Source organism: Sphaeramia orbicularis, chromosome 16 (genome assembly GCF_902148855.1).
Source record: "Sphaeramia orbicularis chromosome 16, fSphaOr1.1, whole genome shotgun sequence".
Taxonomy (NCBI): domain Eukaryota; kingdom Metazoa; phylum Chordata; class Actinopteri; order Kurtiformes; family Apogonidae; genus Sphaeramia; species Sphaeramia orbicularis.
In genome coordinates, this window is record NC_043972.1 from 38007964 (window position 1) to 38026001 (window position 18038).

The following is an 18038-nucleotide window of genomic DNA, read 5'->3' on the forward strand; positions in this document are numbered from 1 at the left end:
GGCGTCTGACTAAGGGAAGAGACAGGGTTTAAATACACAAAAGGGAGGGAAGACAACCAGACACAGGTGGAGCAAATCAGGGCGGAGACAGGTAATCAGGTAAGAGGTCAGGGAGAACAGGGAACAGGAAGTAAAGACGACAGACAAGACACATGAGGGGAAACTTAACAAAATAAAACAGGAAATGACAAACAAAACATAAAAGACAGACAAAACCAGACTAACGTCTGGCTGCGGGTATGACAGTGGATAGCCTAAGATAAGGCTCCTGCAAACTTAACAGAAACGATGATGATGATAAGGATCACAGCACATATACACATATGTACTTCACCATCATAAAATAACTGTCAGTTATTACCTGTTTGTTTTAATTCCACAACAGCATGATGTGTTTTCAATTTTCATACATGGTCAGTGTCTTAAGGACTGATTTGTCATCATCCAGTGACTTGAACTCTCTGTCAGCTCCATCATGGTTAATGCGGAGGTGCATCAGGTAGAGTAAACCAAACTGTATTCCTGGAATCTCACGGAGTTGGCAGCAAATATCAGTGAAGGAAGCTCAGGCACGGGCGGTCCTCGCAGTGAAATCGGGGAAGATGGAGATCATCATGTCGGCTGTCTTGATCCGTTGTTGGGCTCTAGCTTGCTGCAGGATATCAACACAGTCCATGTGATGATGTAGATGTGTAATAATGGGACGGGGCCGCTTACCAGGTTTCAGCTTAGGCTGGAGGGTGTGGTGGACGCGGTCCAAGAGCGGCTCTTTGTCCAGTTTTAGCGCCTCTTTAAGCAGGGAGGAGACAGCTGCTATAGTGGAGGGGATTGATGAGTCTTCAGGAACACCAATAATCTGTATATTATTGCACCAAGATCTGGCCTCTAGTTCCTCACATTTCTTGTCCACTTTTAAAAGTTCAGCTGACAGGTGCTCTACTTTAGCCTGGGGTGTGACAATGTCATTGGTGCATGCGGAAAGTGAAGTTTCCATTTCACCCAAAGTGTGCTTTAGGGTGCCCAGGTGGGACTTGATGTTTGAAATACTGACCAATAGCTCAGATTTAACTGTCTGTAGCTCTGTTTTGATGGGTGTTAAATTTTCACTCAAGGCTGCCTGAAGCTCAGTTTTAAAAATAGCCGCCATCTCGTTAAGGAGTGAAAATAGCAGCTCCTCCTTAAAGTCAGGCATCGCAGCTTCCTGTCTCGGGGAAGGGGGGTCACTACAGGGCGAGGACGCAGCGTGTGGAGCAGGCCGTTGAGGTGGAGCAGATGAATTACTTGCACTTTTAGGTTTAGTAGGTATTTTAGATGGCAAATGTCGACTTTAAACTATAAAAGTACAAGATACATGTAAAGAATCTGCAGATGTGCCCTTTTGCTATTTTTTTAAGCTTGTTGCAGGAGCCTTAAAAGTCACATCTTATTCCATCGATCCTTCAACCGGGACCATAAAATACATTTTAACATTTTAAATCATAAATCTAACTTTTTAAAGTCCAGGAAAAAAACTTTTAGTATAAGCAGCAGGATCAGATATTAAAATGGTAAAGCAGAGACAAACCCCAGTGCACCCTGAGGAGGGCTCTGTGAAATGTTTAAAGCTTCTTTTTGTGCTGGCTTCCCATAAATTTTGAATCAGCCTGAGAATAATTTTTTCTGTGTTTGTGCTTTTCCATTGGAGCATTTTGCACTGGGCTACAGTTTATATTTTAAGAGTAAAGCAATCTAATCGAGAAGCTCTGTGATTTGCAGTGCTGATTTAAATGCCTTAAGTCGATGGAAAGATAGCTAGATAAATATTCAATATACTGTAAAATGCTCATGGTGAGATATTCCTCCGTCTAGCTATCTTTATATGTCTCCATATGTTTGTGTGTCTCTCTGAATTGCCTCCAGATGCCACAAACTGTGTCTCCTCTGTTTTATAGTGCTTTGCCCAACAAAGTGCAGCAACTGTTAATATGCAACTTTGTGTAAAAACTGTGCTACAAGGGCTCCTCTGTAGCCTATTGATTAGTTAGCTTCAGGAACTTTTAAGCATTGTGTTGTTTTATAATAAGACTCAGTGGTGTGCTAATGGTGTGCCGGGAGAAAAAGAGCAAAGTAGTAGCTGCAAAGCGTTGTTTGCTGATGTGAGTTTAGATGAGGGCATTTGGTAAAAAAAAATCATGATTTTGTATAATGATGGTAGCTCAGCTCAGTGCTGATACATCCTCCTACACCAGGGGCTTTAGTCAAGGATGAATCCTAGGAAAAGGTGTGTTTGTGGAAGCTGGTGAGAGTCAATATAATTCATGCTGAATGAGTGTCACACATTCTAGTACAATCACTGCCCTGCTCCTAGTCATGAATCTGTGCTGAGCCTGTGTGCACTCATGTCCTTGCGTTTTTTTTTTTCCTTTTTTGTGAGTTTGTTTTTGTGCTGTCAGTTCAGAGCACTGACTGAAGGGGGGATATGATTAGAACGGATGCTTCCCATGGAGTGTAGTTTTGTGTGCGCTGACAGACACACTGCATAATGTTGTTGGACTCATATAAAAGCTCGCCTTCACTTCTGGGCAGATATGCACGACATGTTCTGCAGCCAATTTTCCTTTCTCCTCTCTTGCTGCTTGGCGTTTCGCCTCTTTGTCACTTTCACACCTCTCCATCTTTCCTACCTCTGTTGTTCATGATGACTACTTCCAGCTCTTTTTCTGCTCTTTGTCATCGATCTGTGACAAGCTCCTTGCCATTTCATTTACATATTTACATCTCCTGCTTTAGCCGATCCACTTGTCACTAATTATGTTCTTCTTTCTCTCTGTTCTCTCTCCAATGTTTTTTTTTTTTTCTTCTTTGCTTCTCAGTTATTACATACATCCCATGTCTACATATTTTTATTTTTCTTCTTGTTTCTGCAAGTCTTTACCTCTGCTAAAGTAGGTCTAAATCTCTCTCAGCTCATAAACCGCTCTATTCTAATTCCCCAGGTGTAGACTTACACTCAAAATGATCAAATGTTAAGTTGATCATTATTTAACATTTGCAGGCAATTTCCCTTAATTGTAGCAGGAAACCTCAAGGCTGCAAATAATTATTTTATCAGGGGAGAAAAAGACAGTCATTATAAATCAAATTCAGATCATCTTAAATTACTGTGTAGAGGACCTCTAGAAGCCACTATGACAATTTTTAAGACTGGTAAATTGCAAAGGTCACCTAAGTTCACTAAAATTTGCAGATTGATATTTTTTTTTTCTCTCCAGCTTTACTACTGATGTAATTATTTAGTTTCAGAAACTTCTCCAAGCTTTCCCTCTTCGATCCCATGCATCATACATTCATCTTTGAAAAGCAAAATGATACATATTTATCTGCTTTGCCGCTATGCTTTCATACAGTTGCTTAATTGATTACTCTTCAATTAGTAGGACTAATTAATATGCAATACAGTCATTTGATAATAAATGGAAAATAGTACAGCTCAATAACATGGTTTCTTTGCTTACCATCGACCCCAGAAACTGTTGTCTAAGCATTGCTTTATGAGGCATTTAGTCTTGTAGTCTCTTTCAAACATTAATGGAGAGATAGTAAGCCTGGAATGGTTGTAATCAATTTCTGCTTTATTATTATGCAGAGCAGAACTGCTGTTAATGACACAAAATTACCTCAGTAAGGAACCATGGAGGCGTTGAAATTGGATTGGCTGTTGATAGGTGTTGGCCCAAAATGACCAAAATTTTTCACCTGACAAGTTTTCAGTCCATTTTTTCTTGTGATTTAAAGTATTAAAGAGGAAACAGTGTAGAAGTGCACTAACATTTCATCAGTGCTCACACAACAACACTGTCACTGTAATAGGGAAGAAATATCAGTGTTTTTACTAGATGTCTACTAGATTAGATACTAGATTAGTAGACTTATTAGACTTATTCTTTTATTTAGGTTTTATTTATTCTTCTGTACAGCACTGTTTTTTTTTGTACAGTTATTCTCTGTCTTTTAATCTATCCTTGTATTTTACTTTTTATTTTGTTTTTTATTTATTCTTCTGTACAGCACTTTGGTCCACTGTGGTTGTTTTAAAGTGGTTTACAAATAAAGTTGGATTGGATTGGATAGATGTCCTTATTTGTTATTTGTGACATTCTTTTAGTGCTTTTAGACAGACACAGTTGTGGTTCTAGCTCGGGTTCCATTCTCCATTCCAGTCTCAGAACCTTGGTGCTTTCTCAGGGTGCTTGCTCTGGTCTTGAAAGTCTTAAAAAGTATGGAACTCTGAAACACTGTTTTCGAGACCTTGCAAGGTCTGGAATTCTGTGCGAGTCTTAATAAAGTATGGAAAAAAGTTTCTCATTGTCAAATTTTAGAATATGTTCAAAGGCACATAATCTTGTAAATATGAGAAATACATGAGGAAAGCATATAAAACACTGGATATAATTTCAGTAACCAGTCGGTACTAGAATGATTCCAGTAAAACTTGTTTGTATGATATTCATGCACTTCTGTGATTTTCATAAATTTTGAAAATGTTTCGGTCAGTAAAATATAATTTCCTCTGAATTATGCATTAAGTCATTCATACATTTATTAAAATTAACTTTTCTACTACACACAACATGTACAATCTCAACCAAAAAAGTAGGCACGGAAGTATAAAAGCACATGAAGTCAAAGTCTTGGGGGGGTAGCAGTTTTGAAAAACTCTGAAATTTTTATGTGGATAAAGCCCAAGCACCCTGTTTCTGGTGAATTAGCCTGTGTTCATAGGTAGGACACAGTGTTCTCACATTACCAACATAATTCTATAATTTTCGCGTTGTATATTATTTCTACCTTAAAACTATTATTGCAAAATATCCACAATAAAATCTACACAGCCACTGTGACATATTCAGTTCATATTTACCATTTGTCTGTCTGTCTGTTAGCAAGATAACTCAAAAAGTTATGGATGGATTTGGATGAAATTTTCAGGAAATGTTGATACTGGCAAATGATTTAATTTTGATGATGATGGGGTGTGTGTGTGTGATGATCTGCCTTGGTGGAGGTCTGCACTCTCTTCTGCAGGGTCTGCAGGGCTTCTGTAGTTTTAAATGGTTCCAACAATGTTCAAAAAGAGCGAAATCCAAAACTTAAAAATGTAGTTTCATATCCTGTCAGTGGAATCATGTTCCCTTTATCTCCCTCAACATGTTGAATTTTTTAAAATCTAAAATTTTACATGTAGCTGATCTCCTTCCTACTTTTCAGACGTAAATATCTAAACTGTATTTAAGGGTACATTTTGGATATTCATCCTATTTGCAAGAACTCCATGTGATGTATAAAGTTAAGCTGACATCTATAAGGTTCTTATCAGTTGTTCTTGTCTGTTCACTATAGTTTTCAAGCAGCCACTTACGGCATTATTCAAGCCATTAAAGTAGAACCTGGTGATTCACCAAGTGCGCATATCAACAGGAGGAAAGCTGCCATTATCGACAGTGGCTGATAGGTGCAATTGGTTAAGTGGGCTTTCTGGTCAAGAGCCACACAGCAATCAGAGGAAGCAGTAGAGGTCTGGATGAAAGCAGTTCGAAGCCAGGTGAAATTCATCATCATCAGCTTACACAGTCTATAGAAATTCTGCTCGGATGATGCCCTTTAGAACTGGGGAGCTGGTCCATTACAGCGTTAAACAGGATTTAGTATAAAACTTTAACATATAACATTACCTCAGACAATTGTATTTGTATCAAATGATACAGCATGTATGGATATAATTCAACATGTTGTTAATAAAACTTTACCTCCTCTTTATATAAATTTTCACTTTCACTGGTTCTAAAAACAACAACCCCATGATTCCTTGCTTCTTCACAACATCTATTGCTTCATGTTTTATTACTGTTTTGACTGAGAGACCTCAACAGAAGGTACACACTGTGGGCCAGATCCACAAAAGGAGTGCATGGCATTTGTGAGTGCAAAACTGGTGCAAATGAAACAAAAATATTGTGTGTTGTACACAAAACACCTGCAAAGTATAGAGTTCACTGCAAACTGTCATCCAGTTTCATCTGCATGGACGGAAATTAGGGAATATTCATACATTTGGCACCAAATTGGCCTTGTTCTATGCAAATGAGTGTCATTGCAAAAACCGTCTAATTCACAAAGACCAGTTCAAATTGCGACACACTGTTTGGCTCATGCAAACACCACCTGCTGAAAGCTGGTGTGCACATACTTGTCTCTGAGTTACTGCCCATCTGTGTATCTCTTTCTTCAAATTTCTGAGCATTGTTTGGCTTGAATGATACTAAATTAATGTGCATGGTCTACACAGTATCCTTTAGAATTCAGAAACACTGTGACACACATCGAGCCGAGTGGATGTGTGGAAACTCAGTGCAGTTTCTTGCACAATTAACAGTTATAGTCAATTCTGTGTGGAGTCACCCATTTGGTTGAACATTCAATAAGAGTTTGGTGCTTATTTACCCTGCATACCAGTGAAGCAGGATAATGTTTTCACTGTCGTCTGTCAGCGCATTCACAAATGGATGCATTGATCTAAGGCAAAATGAGCAGGTATATTTACTGAGTGCATACAGTTTATAGTGGTTTTGAAATAGCGTAAAATGTGATGAAACGGCATGCAAAAAAAGAGTTTTCCATTTCAGTGGCGATGCTGGACGTTGTGGTTTGGGTTAAGGCCCTGAGTTTCAGTTAAGGGAATAGAACTGTCCCAGCACAACAGGACATTTAAGACAGAAGTCTCCATTCTACTTTGGGGATGGTTATATCATGTTTCAGCATGACATGTGCCCCTGTGCAAAAAGTCAAGCCTATAGAGAGGTGTTTTTCAGAGTTTTGAAATCGTTGTTGGAAGAGCTTGACAGGCCTGAAACAGACTCTGACCTCATTGCTATCAAACAAGTTTGGAACGAAAAGTAGTCTCTGCTGCGAGCCAGGACATATCGTACAACATCAGTGCTGTGACCTCACTGATGCTCCTGTGGCTGAATGGGACTAGATCTCTGCAGCCACATTCATTTCTTGTGAAAAGTTTTCCCAGAGGAGTAGAGACAGTTAAATCAGAACATAAATGTCAGTAGGTTTAGACTAGATCAATGGGAACTCAACTGTAGGTTAAAGCAAACAGTTATATTTCACAGTCAAGATCACACTCTCAAAAGAGAGGTGCTTTTAAAGGCAGTTATCACCAGCCCAGGGGAGCAGAAGGTGTACAGATGAGTCTGCACAGATGTGTCTGCACGAGCACCCTCAGTGTGTGATAAATCTGTTCAGTATATCAAAAGTGGATGACATTTACACCTGAAAGCAAAAACCAACCTCTAACCCATCCAGTGACTCCACAGTGAAATGCGTCTACTTTCCTTCACTTCTTACTTACCCCTTTTCCTCATCCCCCCCTTTTCTCTCCACCTGTTTTTTTTTTTTTACTTTCTCTCTCTACATCTATCAGTCTCTTTATCTCTCTCTCTTTGCTCTTTGTGTCTATATTGATTTTGTGGCAGTACACGCTCTATGCTTCTCACCCTTTTTTGATAGAGGGAGTGAGATGGAGTCTCTGGCTGCCAAATGAAATCAAAGTCTTTTTTTTTTTTCCTTCTCTCTCTTCCCCTCGCTCCACTGCAACAGGCACAAACTCCATTGGCTTTGAACTTGTGTGTGTGAAATGAGCTCTCTGTGCTCTGATTGTCAACCCATCTCTGTCCCCTCTCTCTTGTTCTGCTCTCCCCATTCTCCATTTGTTTTGTTCACTTTCCCCAACTCCACTGTTTGTTTGTCTAACATTCAGGTAGCGATTTACCACACAGGTATTCTCCTTTTAAACACGGTATTTCATGTTTTCTGCATCTTTTCATACCCTGATATTAACTCTTACACCTATTTTACAAAATGTTGAATTGTAGTACAGTTATGTCAGAATGATACATATACATAAGCTTGACAAATAATTGATACATGAACTGATAAATCATTTAACACAGGAATCTTCTGCATTAAATTAAAGAAAAGTGTTGCTATGGATACCATCCATCCATCCTTCCCGATAATGTGGGTCATCTTCAGATTGGCAGCACAGTAGGCTCACAGCCTGGATTCTTTTTTTTTCTCTCTACAACTTCCTCCACACACCTAGGGGATCCTGAGGCACTTGCAGGCCAGCTGGGAGGCAGGCTGACTATATGACACAATTACAATGAGCAGCTAAACCAACAGCATACCCTTCTCCATAGGGATATGAATGTTTTCTTTCTTTTTTTACTGAAGCCTGCGCAGAAACCTGTGTTCTATTTAAATGCAAAGCTGTGGTATAGGCATGATATGTGTGTTAAAGCACCCTTTGCATGCAAGAAAAGAGATGCTGCAACGGAGAAGAGCAGTGCATCCTTTGAATACAGATGCTGTAGATTCAACCCACATGACACTCTAATATGAGGAATGGACATGAGTGGATGTTTTCTGCTGCAGTAGGTGATGAATGAATGAGCTTAGAGAAGCAAAACTGTCTTATGAACAGCAGCCAATGAGCAACGTAAGAGGTTTTTACCATGATTGTGCATTTTAGTCATATTTTAATTTTTTCTGTGTGGTGCAGGTGCAGCAAGGTGATATTAAACGATACTGCTAAAATGAAACTCTTGGTGGTGCTAAGATTTTTTTGTTTGTTTTTTCACCAAACACCTATATTAGCTTATAAATAATTAAAGGAGCTTGGAAATAGGGAGAATAGGGTGCACTGATGCATATGTGGAAGGGTTGTAAAAGTGTGTCTACCAGTGAAGATTTGAAAATACTGTTTGTGCAGGATCTTGTCCTTTTGTGTGATCAGCTGCTTTGCAATGTGCATAACAAAATATGAGCAGTGAACCTTGAAAATGTTGGTTGTATTTTTTAGTGAAGGTAGAATTAGACATTTGCATACTGTATTTTATTCTAAGTTATTATCCACATTCAGAATCATAAAGCTTTCATTATCTAAATTTATTTTTAGTTATTATGTCAAATATTAACTGTTTCATTTTTAACTCAAGTGTCATCTTTTGTAAGTTTTATTTTGTTGGTATGGGAGTTAGAAATAAAAGAAAATAAGTAAATGTGATAAAGTACAATATTCATATTTTAAAGACTTATATAATTGAAGTTAGAGAATAATTACACTGTCTTTTCGTATGTATATGCTGTTACTGCGATATAAAAACTATGCTGTGATAGATGAGTTTTTCCATATATCCCAGCTCTGTACTGGTGATTACACTGTGGCAGTTTCTTATTTTTTGTTCTATTTTATTCTTCCTAATTGAAATAATGAAGGATTCATTTTTGTTCATTACCATCACTCGTGAAAAAGTCATACAATCCTAATTATTCATGAATTCCTGTCTAAAATTGTTCTCATGTGTAAATATTCAATGGATGTGCCGGTGTTTCATCCTGAAAATGTTTTCACAAATATACTGATGACAGTTTATTTGTGAAGTCTGTACTTTAAGTCCAATTAATATAATGTTTCATTCAAAATGTGCTGTAGGTCTCTGTGGTCAACCATGAAATAGTAATAAGATCAAAAAAAGAAAGAAAGGAGGGGTTGCTACAGTTAACGGCTATTTAAAGCTGTCTCCAAAACTCCCCTGTACATTTTTAAGCATTTGCACAGATCAAAAATCGTTTTAATCTCACCTGCTTCCCCTCTCTTTTCTCTCCACCCTCTTGCAGGGAGATGGCCTGCAGCTGGAGTATGAGATGAATCTAACCAACGGGAAGTCTTTCTGGACAAAGCATTTCTCTGCAGATGAGTTCGGTAAGAGTGATTAGACTGAAAGAGAGAGATTATAGAATGAATTGCTGATGGCACAAGCCAACACCACTTAGCACGGCCAATAAAGCACACTGAACTGAACAAATTACAATAATGAAAAGACGGCTGAATGAGTTAATGATGATAGATGAACTGAGAGGGAGGGATGAAAAGAAGAGGCCAAGGTAGCTTCTAAATGAATTATTCCTACATCTTCAATGTTTCCCCCCTCTCTCTCTTGCTCTCTCTCCTTTTAATGTAACCGTCTCCCCCTGTCCCTGAATTTTCTGCTTTTGATTTCAATTATTCCTGTGCTCCTTTTCTCTCCATTTTTCACCTTTCCTTTTTATCTATTTGAATTCTAATATCATTTCATCACCTGTCTATCATAGGAATCTTGGAGACGGACATCACATTCCTGGTCATCTTCTCCATGGTGTTCCTCCTCTCCTGCTACTTCGCCTGTAAGTACGGCCTTTTCCACTCTCCATATCTCTTTCTCTGTCTTGTCATCCAGACTTAGAAAGCCTATAGTAGTTATTAAGTGCCTCTGTCTTCAGCTCTATAATAAGATCTGCATGTTTTCTTGATGGGATAGGAGTAAGTTCTCATGTTTCTGCAATAAGTAAAGGTGGAGCGTGCACCTTTGCTCTCCCAGGGGTGTGGATTTTGTCAGATCGCTGCACAAGTAACACAAAAGTCGCAGTGAGAGGATGGTGAGAGCGAGGTTTGGCTTTCGTGTAAAGGTGAACGGTTGAATGGAGAAGGTAGTTGTAGCCTGAAAGTTAGTGAAGTGACTTTGTCACATGAAGGTTACAACTCAAATACCCTGGAGTGCATAAGGAGAAAAAGGTCTAAGGAATTACTTACCCCAAAATCCTTCACTTATTATGGGAGTTTTTCCTATTCATATGTGTGCCATAGAAAAGTTCCTTTTGTACTTGTACTGTGCAATGAATTTGAACCTAGTGGAGGTCTGGCCTGACATGATGAAATAGCATGCACTTTACTGTGCAGTTCCACCACACTGCATTTTTTTTGTGAAGCAAAATAGCTGCATGTGTGTCTAGGACTACATAATTTGATGAAAAAGTAATATTGCAATTGTTGATTTCCATTTGGGTATGCTTACCTGGTTAAAAAGGGAAAATATGTAGATAATCAATTTTTGATATGCAAATTGTTTTCAGCTCAAACAATTAAAAACTAGTCTAAAAACAAAATAGAATAGCATTAAATGGCAACTGCAAGAACATGTTTTATATTTTATGTCTTTCTGCTCACTTTCACTAAATCCAAACTATCACCATAGAACAGCTGTGTTTTTTTCCATTTTACCCATTAGCGTAGATAACCCTAAATCCTCTTTAATCTACTCCTTTAATTGCACCTAATAATATTGCAGTTACAATTGTGATTTGATTAATTGTGCCACCCTAATTGTGTCTAATAACATATTGTAAAACAGCATCCGGTCTCAGTAGATCACGGGTGTCCAATCTTGGGCCTCGAGGGCCGGTATCCTGCATGTTTTAGATGTTTCCCTCTTCCAACACACCTGATGGTCATTATAAGGCTTCTGCAGAGCTTGATGATAGGCTTATCATTTGAATCAGGTGTGTTGGAAGAGGGATACCATCTAAAACATGCAGGATACCGGCCCTCGAGGACTAGGATTGGACACCCCTGCATTAGATCATCTGAATTTGACTGACAATGACATGTGATATTAAAATCAAACAAAATGCTAAAACATGCTTTTTGAGTTGTAAACAGAATCCTACGATAAAATGATGATGAATACATCAATGCTAGTGATAACATGTCAATCATAAAAAATACATTTTATAAGTGAAAACTGCTCAACTTCCTATTTCAGAACCTTTCATAGTCTCCCTACCATAATATGGTAAAGTTGTACTGATGTAGTGTGACTTTACATCATGAAATTTGTGAAAATAATGTAATCAGAGGTGTTCCGTCCTCCTGCCCTTCAGCCAGATTCTGCCAAACCATGTTCATATTCTGGGAGGTCAACCTGAGGTGTTTTTATCACTGTTTTCTGAACCACCAGACTCACAAGGGGGCAGTGATTTTGCTTCATAAAACCACTGCTTCGATCAGTTAACTTAACTCGGCTTGAATTCGAAAAAAAACGTATTAAACTCTGCAGTGACACAGCACAGACTGCAGATTGGCTCTTTTTATTGTTGAACTCTGGGAGCTTTAGGAGACTTCAGGGCTGCAGTTCCTTTTTGGAACCAGACTGTATGACTGCAATATAACGCACATGTAAATGTACATTGATTTTCTTTTGGCAGGCCTTTCTCAGGTGGTAAAATCAGCACAAAAACTCAACTAACCCTTTCAGAGCCTCATATGTTTTGCATAAGTATCTTGTGATTCTCTTTCTCATGGATGTTCTTGAACTCTCCTTGTTTCACATCCACACCATTTAGACACTGTTCGCCACACTTAATTCATAGAATCATTACACTTAAACTGTAATAACACTTAGTTTATCATTGTAATATTGTGTTTATATTATCACATATAATTTGAGTAATTATTTACAGGTATCATAGTAGTCATATGCATACCTCAATAACTACAGCAAGTGGGAGAAGTGTCTAGTATTTATATATTTTCAGTGTTTGGGGCTGAAGCTATGCAAATTATGGCTCCAGTGCATCAAAACCTCAAAAACTCTCATGAAAAACAGTTCCAATGTTTAACTCCACAGTTCAGTACTACACAGATAAACAGATATATGTTTTTAACAGTGGTTTTCTCATGTATGTATGTATGTATGTATGTATGTATGTATGTATGTATGTATGTGTGTGTGTGTATATATATATATATATATATATATATATATATATATATATATATATATATATATATATATATATAGTGTTTGGCTTCACATGGTGCAATTTGGTGTAATTGATCATATTACTTTATTTCTTTATTGGAGAAAAAAAGGAAGTGTAAAATAACAGAACTCATATAGAAGCAACACATAGGTCTGTTTTTGTGTTGTTGTGAAATGTAATTAAACTAGTAATGGTGCTACCTGAAGAGACACTACTGCCCAACTCCGAGGTCAGCGGACACAGGATATAAACATTTTAACATGTTAAATATTTAAAGTTAATTCCAAAACGTAATGTGTTGTATGAAACCAGTCATTTGAATTTCATTAACGCTGACTTATATTTTTATCTGTATCATGACATGAACTTAAGCAAGAAAGAAAAAACTCGACTACATGGAGGTCTGGATATGTGGATATTCACATCTATTGATCAGATGAAGCCTGAGCTGATGTCAGCTACTGTTTGGTGCCCAGAGTATATATCAGACGGTATTTGTTTATTTATTGCCAGTCACATCAATATAATGTTAAAATTATCACACATTGCATGTTTTCTTTATGTCATGCAGGACGAGACTGGACCCACACCAATAAATCACTCCTCTCAGAATTTTTCACTTGAAGTGTTTACAAAACTGATTTTTTTCCCAAGATGCAGAGACACAGTATTTGCCCTGAGATTTATTCTCCCACTCTTACAGATCAGCAATAAATGGAATTTTGGTGAATTCACAATTAGAATTTCAAAAGAGTGACCACTGAAAGATTTTCCAGAAAAACTTTACTGACACTTTTTATCACATGTAAAAGTACTTTGGCTGGTTTTCCATTGGGAGCCGTTCGACCTTGCCATTTTAAGTGGCATGTGATGTCATAACCCTGTGCTCTGTAGAGGACAAAACACTAATGAGGTGCAGAGGCATCTGACTTATTGCCCTGCCCCCCCCAAGGGGAGTCAAGGGGTTTTGTTTTTGGTTTGGTTTTCGTTCTTTGGTGGTTAACACTTTAGCTGCAAAACTATTGGTTGAATTCATACCAAACTGGGTTTATAGATTGCCAGTGATGCAGAATATATGTGGTTACATTTTGGGAAAAGTAGGTCAAAGTTAAAATTTTTTATGAATTTTTAAAATCTTTTTTTTTCCCATTGACTTATAATGGGGGAAATTTCAAATGTCTAAAAAACATTCATTTTGCTTCAGTTTACTTCAAACTTGGCACATATATAGAGGCCATTGATATGCTCATATCAGAACATGCATAGACATGATGACATCAGCTGGATCAATGCCAAAATAAGCTACAATAGTGAGGGGTGGGTTTGTTGTGCCTGGCATCATTTGGTTTCTCAAGAAAATCTTTGGGTGATTGTTGGCCAAAGGCTTTAAATGTAATATATTAATAGCATTTTCTCTGTGTATGGAGTATTGAGTTTTGGTTTTTATTGAGTTTGGGGTTTAGACATTAATTAGCTAAAATGAAGCAATGAATATTAAACTACAAGTAATATGCAAAGAAAGGAAAGAGGCATTATAGAAACTTTTATGCCTGTATTAAAATGAAATATAACTGAATTCATGTCAAAGGTTTGTGTAAATTTTGAGAAAAATGTTTAAACATCATCAAACATCAGCATAAGTAGATGATGACAGCTTTAATTTCTGGGATAAATGAACTATCGTCGGACAGCCTTAGAGGAATTCCCATCCATGCCTGTGGTTATACAGGACAGCTGTGGATGCATGTGAGCATTTATGACCCTTTCTCCCTCCGTAATTTTCCCCCCGGAGCCAATGCTGTTTGTCAGAGTGTTTTCGTAATAAAATTGCCTGTTTAAACACGCATTAAAAATATTTCCTCACAGATTAGAGCGGGAGATTGGAGAAAATGCATAAGAGCTCATCTAGAGACAGGCACCTCAGGAAGGCTGCATATTAATGGCTGCCTATTCCCTTGTTCTTTTCTTTTTCTCTCTGTACTTCTCTTGCTCTCTTTCACCATCTGCTAGCATATCTCCATCCTTTTTATCTCTTTCCCCACTGGCACACACACACGAACCTTTCCATTACCTCTATCTCATTCTTCTTTTTTTTCCTTACAGACAATCTGAAGGGAAGACAGCTTCTTCACACAACCTACAAAATGTTTATGACAGCAGCAGGTGTGGAGGGTAAGAGCATCTATGTGCACACACATTTCAATGTACACATTCAATAAATGGGCAACCTCACACACACTCACACTCATGCATAGAGATGAGTGGAGGCGCCCTTGTTCACATCCGACACACAAACACTGATGCAAGATAACAACGAGCCTCTCACACGGATGCAGCATCTCGCACCTTAATCCCCACTTCAGGACCGGAGATATTATCGGCCTTATTAGCCTTTGAATAGGAACTATTGCCAACAGCCGTGCTGCGCTACAGTGTTCAGTGGAGCATGCTGTTGCTGACAAACATCCCCTCACCTGTCTTATCCTATCCTCTCATTTTTTCCCTCGCCCCCCTTATCTTGCCTTCCTTTCTCTCATTTGCCTTTCCAAATCCCTTCTCCATTCTCATGCTCCCCTTCTAAAATTCTCTCTCTCTTGCTAACAAGCCTTTCTTTTATTCATCTGGTTCTTTTTCCTTAATTCCTCTTCCTCTTGGTCTCACTGTTCTTCTCCTTTACTTGGCCAATTTCTCTCCCTGTGTCCTCTGTTGTCTCTTCACCCCTCTTTGTAACATCTGCTCTTGATCTTCATTTGGCCTCTAACATCTCCCTCTTGTTTCTACTTTTATCTCCTCCTCACACCTTTTGACTTTCACCACTTCCTCTCCACTCTTCTCACTCCTTTCTTCCCATTTTCTCCGTCTTTTTTGCTAATTCTATGCATCTTTCCTTCTTGGCAGTGCTCAGCCTGTTGTTCCATTGTGTCTACTGGGGCCTGTATGGTAGAGATGGAGTTGGCACCGGCAGCCTGAAATTACTCGGTGAGTTCTCGTGCATCGGCCACTGGCTGACTGACTGACGGACTGACATTGTGTCTGGAATAATCACTCACTGCCAAAGCAGAGTGAATGAGTGGACAATGATGGATGTACGTGGGTGAAGGAGAATAATAGCAGGTTTGACAGACGGAGGCAGAATCATGCATGATTTTTGTGTGCGCATATGTGTGTGTGGCGACCTGATTTTTATCTTTCCCCAATGATAGCACAGATTCGGAAACCACAACCTAATTACCCCCTCTGTCTTTTCTTTCTCACTTTCTGTGTCTCTCTATCTCTGTCTGTCTCCAGGGAAATTACTGTTCTCCGTCAGTTTCTTGGTGTTCCTTCTGATGCTCATACTGCTGGGCAAAGGTTTCACTGTCACCAGGTGGGGGGTTTTCAGTTATTTGCAGCTTGTGTGTGTGTGCCTTCTTTTTTTTTTTTTTTTTGAGGCTGCAGAGTGTGTGTTTCTGTTTAAGCAAGCCTGTCACCTTGTGTGGGCGTGTTTATGCTGCCACTGTCCCTCACTGTCAGCCCTAACAGTGACAGTCATAACAGTATCTCATGACATGACAATGTTAGATGTCACTCACAGAGTCACTTAGTGCATCGACTATGATGTGGATGAACACCTGATATGTTTGAGATGTCGTATTTTTGTCCATTGGGCTTCGTGTAGCAGCATTTCTCCACATAGTGTCTGATAAGAAGGTAAAAAATAAGAGAAGCCCACTCCAGGCATTCTTATCCATCTAAATCTGCTCTTACTCAGGTGCACTGAATGATGAATCCCACTTGGTTATAAATGAACACATGTTGCCAGTTGTTTGTTATTAGCAAAACTAATGCTCCCTAAACACCATCTGAGAACAGGTGTTGTACTGAGTGCAAATACTTGCATTCCCAAGCAGTGCCTTCAAAATAAGTGAAATAAATTTTTTTATATATATATATATATATATATATATATATATATATATGTGTGTGTGTGTGTGTGTGTGTGTGTATACATATATGTATATATATATATATATATATATATATATATATATATATATATATATACACACACAAGATAAACAATGCTAGGGCTGGTGCAATATTATGCTTTGACACGGCAATTAATTGTCATTAGATTAATCTGAGTTTTTGACTCGTATTACTTTGAGTTTAGAATGTAAAAAACAGTCTCTCAATTGTGAATATTTTCCAGTATATTTTTCTTTGCTGTGACTGTGAACTGAATATCTTTGTGTTGACATCCAAGCAACACATTTGGGGATGTCATCTCGGGTTATGAGAAGAACTTTTCCTGAATAGACCATTTCCTGACATTTTATAAACATTACTTATCAAGACATAACTGCCATACACATAATTATGATTAGCAATATTTTTATCCATCCAGCTATAAAAGAAATATTTGTTAATTTTTTTTTTTTCACCTAACTGTTTTAATCAGTCAGTGTAGAAAATTATCATTATCAGAGTTACCTCGGTGTAATGGGGTAGTTACAGTACGTATAATTGCGACAGGCCTAGTCAGTGTTGGCTAATTAATAATAAAAAAAAAAAAATACAGTCAAGGCTGGTCACAAAACATTTGTTATGCTGTAAATGTCAAGCACTTCATGGTGACAACTGGAGGAGGACAGGAGGAGACGGTGGTCTCACAAATAAACCTAAGACTTCAAGAAATAATTGGAGAAGCAGTGCTGACAGGTGTCCAGTCACACATTCTAGGTGTATCAGTTTCTGAATCTCTACATCCTCATATGTAAGGATTTTTATGCCTCAGTACTAGCGATCAGGGCTGAGGGGTGTTTTTATCCATGGGTACATCTGTCCGATCCATCTGTCTTGCTGTATCACAAGAGCAGCTTAACAGAATTCCTTCAAATTTAGCACAAATGGTAATTAGATTTTTGCAGTGAAAGGTCAAGGTCATTATGATCTAAAAACAAAATGCATTCATACCCCTAGTTATGAAGAATGTCACTCAAACAAGAAGTAGGATAAAATAATGATGTGATGACATTTTATAAGGTCAAGTTTATTCTGACATTATGATGTTCTGTATGAATTCTTTCTGTTCAATATTCAGCACAACTGAAAATAATCTGTAAGTGAAGACAGTTTATTTGTCACTAGAAATTATTTACAAGAATGAAATGTGTCAATTGACTAACAACTAATATTTTACTGAAAAATACTCTTTAATACTTTTATTAAATTCCTTCAGAGTTTTCACGACATGTATTTTGTTAAGACATGAATATAAACAGCAACTTAAGTTGTTTACAGGGCCAGTAATTGTAGTAGTACGCAGAAATGGGATCTAGGAGTATTTCTTCATCCCAAAATTTATATAA

The 18038-nt window shown here is 38.0% G+C and overlaps 1 protein-coding gene across 1 annotated transcript in view; it reads left to right on the forward strand.

The window, feature by feature from the left end:
• tmem145 (transmembrane protein 145) overlaps window positions 1-18038 on the forward strand; it is a 54577-nt gene that overhangs the window by 24887 nt on the left and 11652 nt on the right. The window contains exons 6-10 of the mRNA XM_030157248.1: window positions 9727-9811; window positions 10201-10272; window positions 14791-14859; window positions 15586-15666; window positions 15976-16054. Coding sequence (XP_030013108.1) covers window positions 9727-9811; window positions 10201-10272; window positions 14791-14859; window positions 15586-15666; window positions 15976-16054 — 386 coding nt within the window. The remainder of the gene's footprint in view (window positions 1-9726; window positions 9812-10200; window positions 10273-14790; window positions 14860-15585; window positions 15667-15975; window positions 16055-18038) is intronic.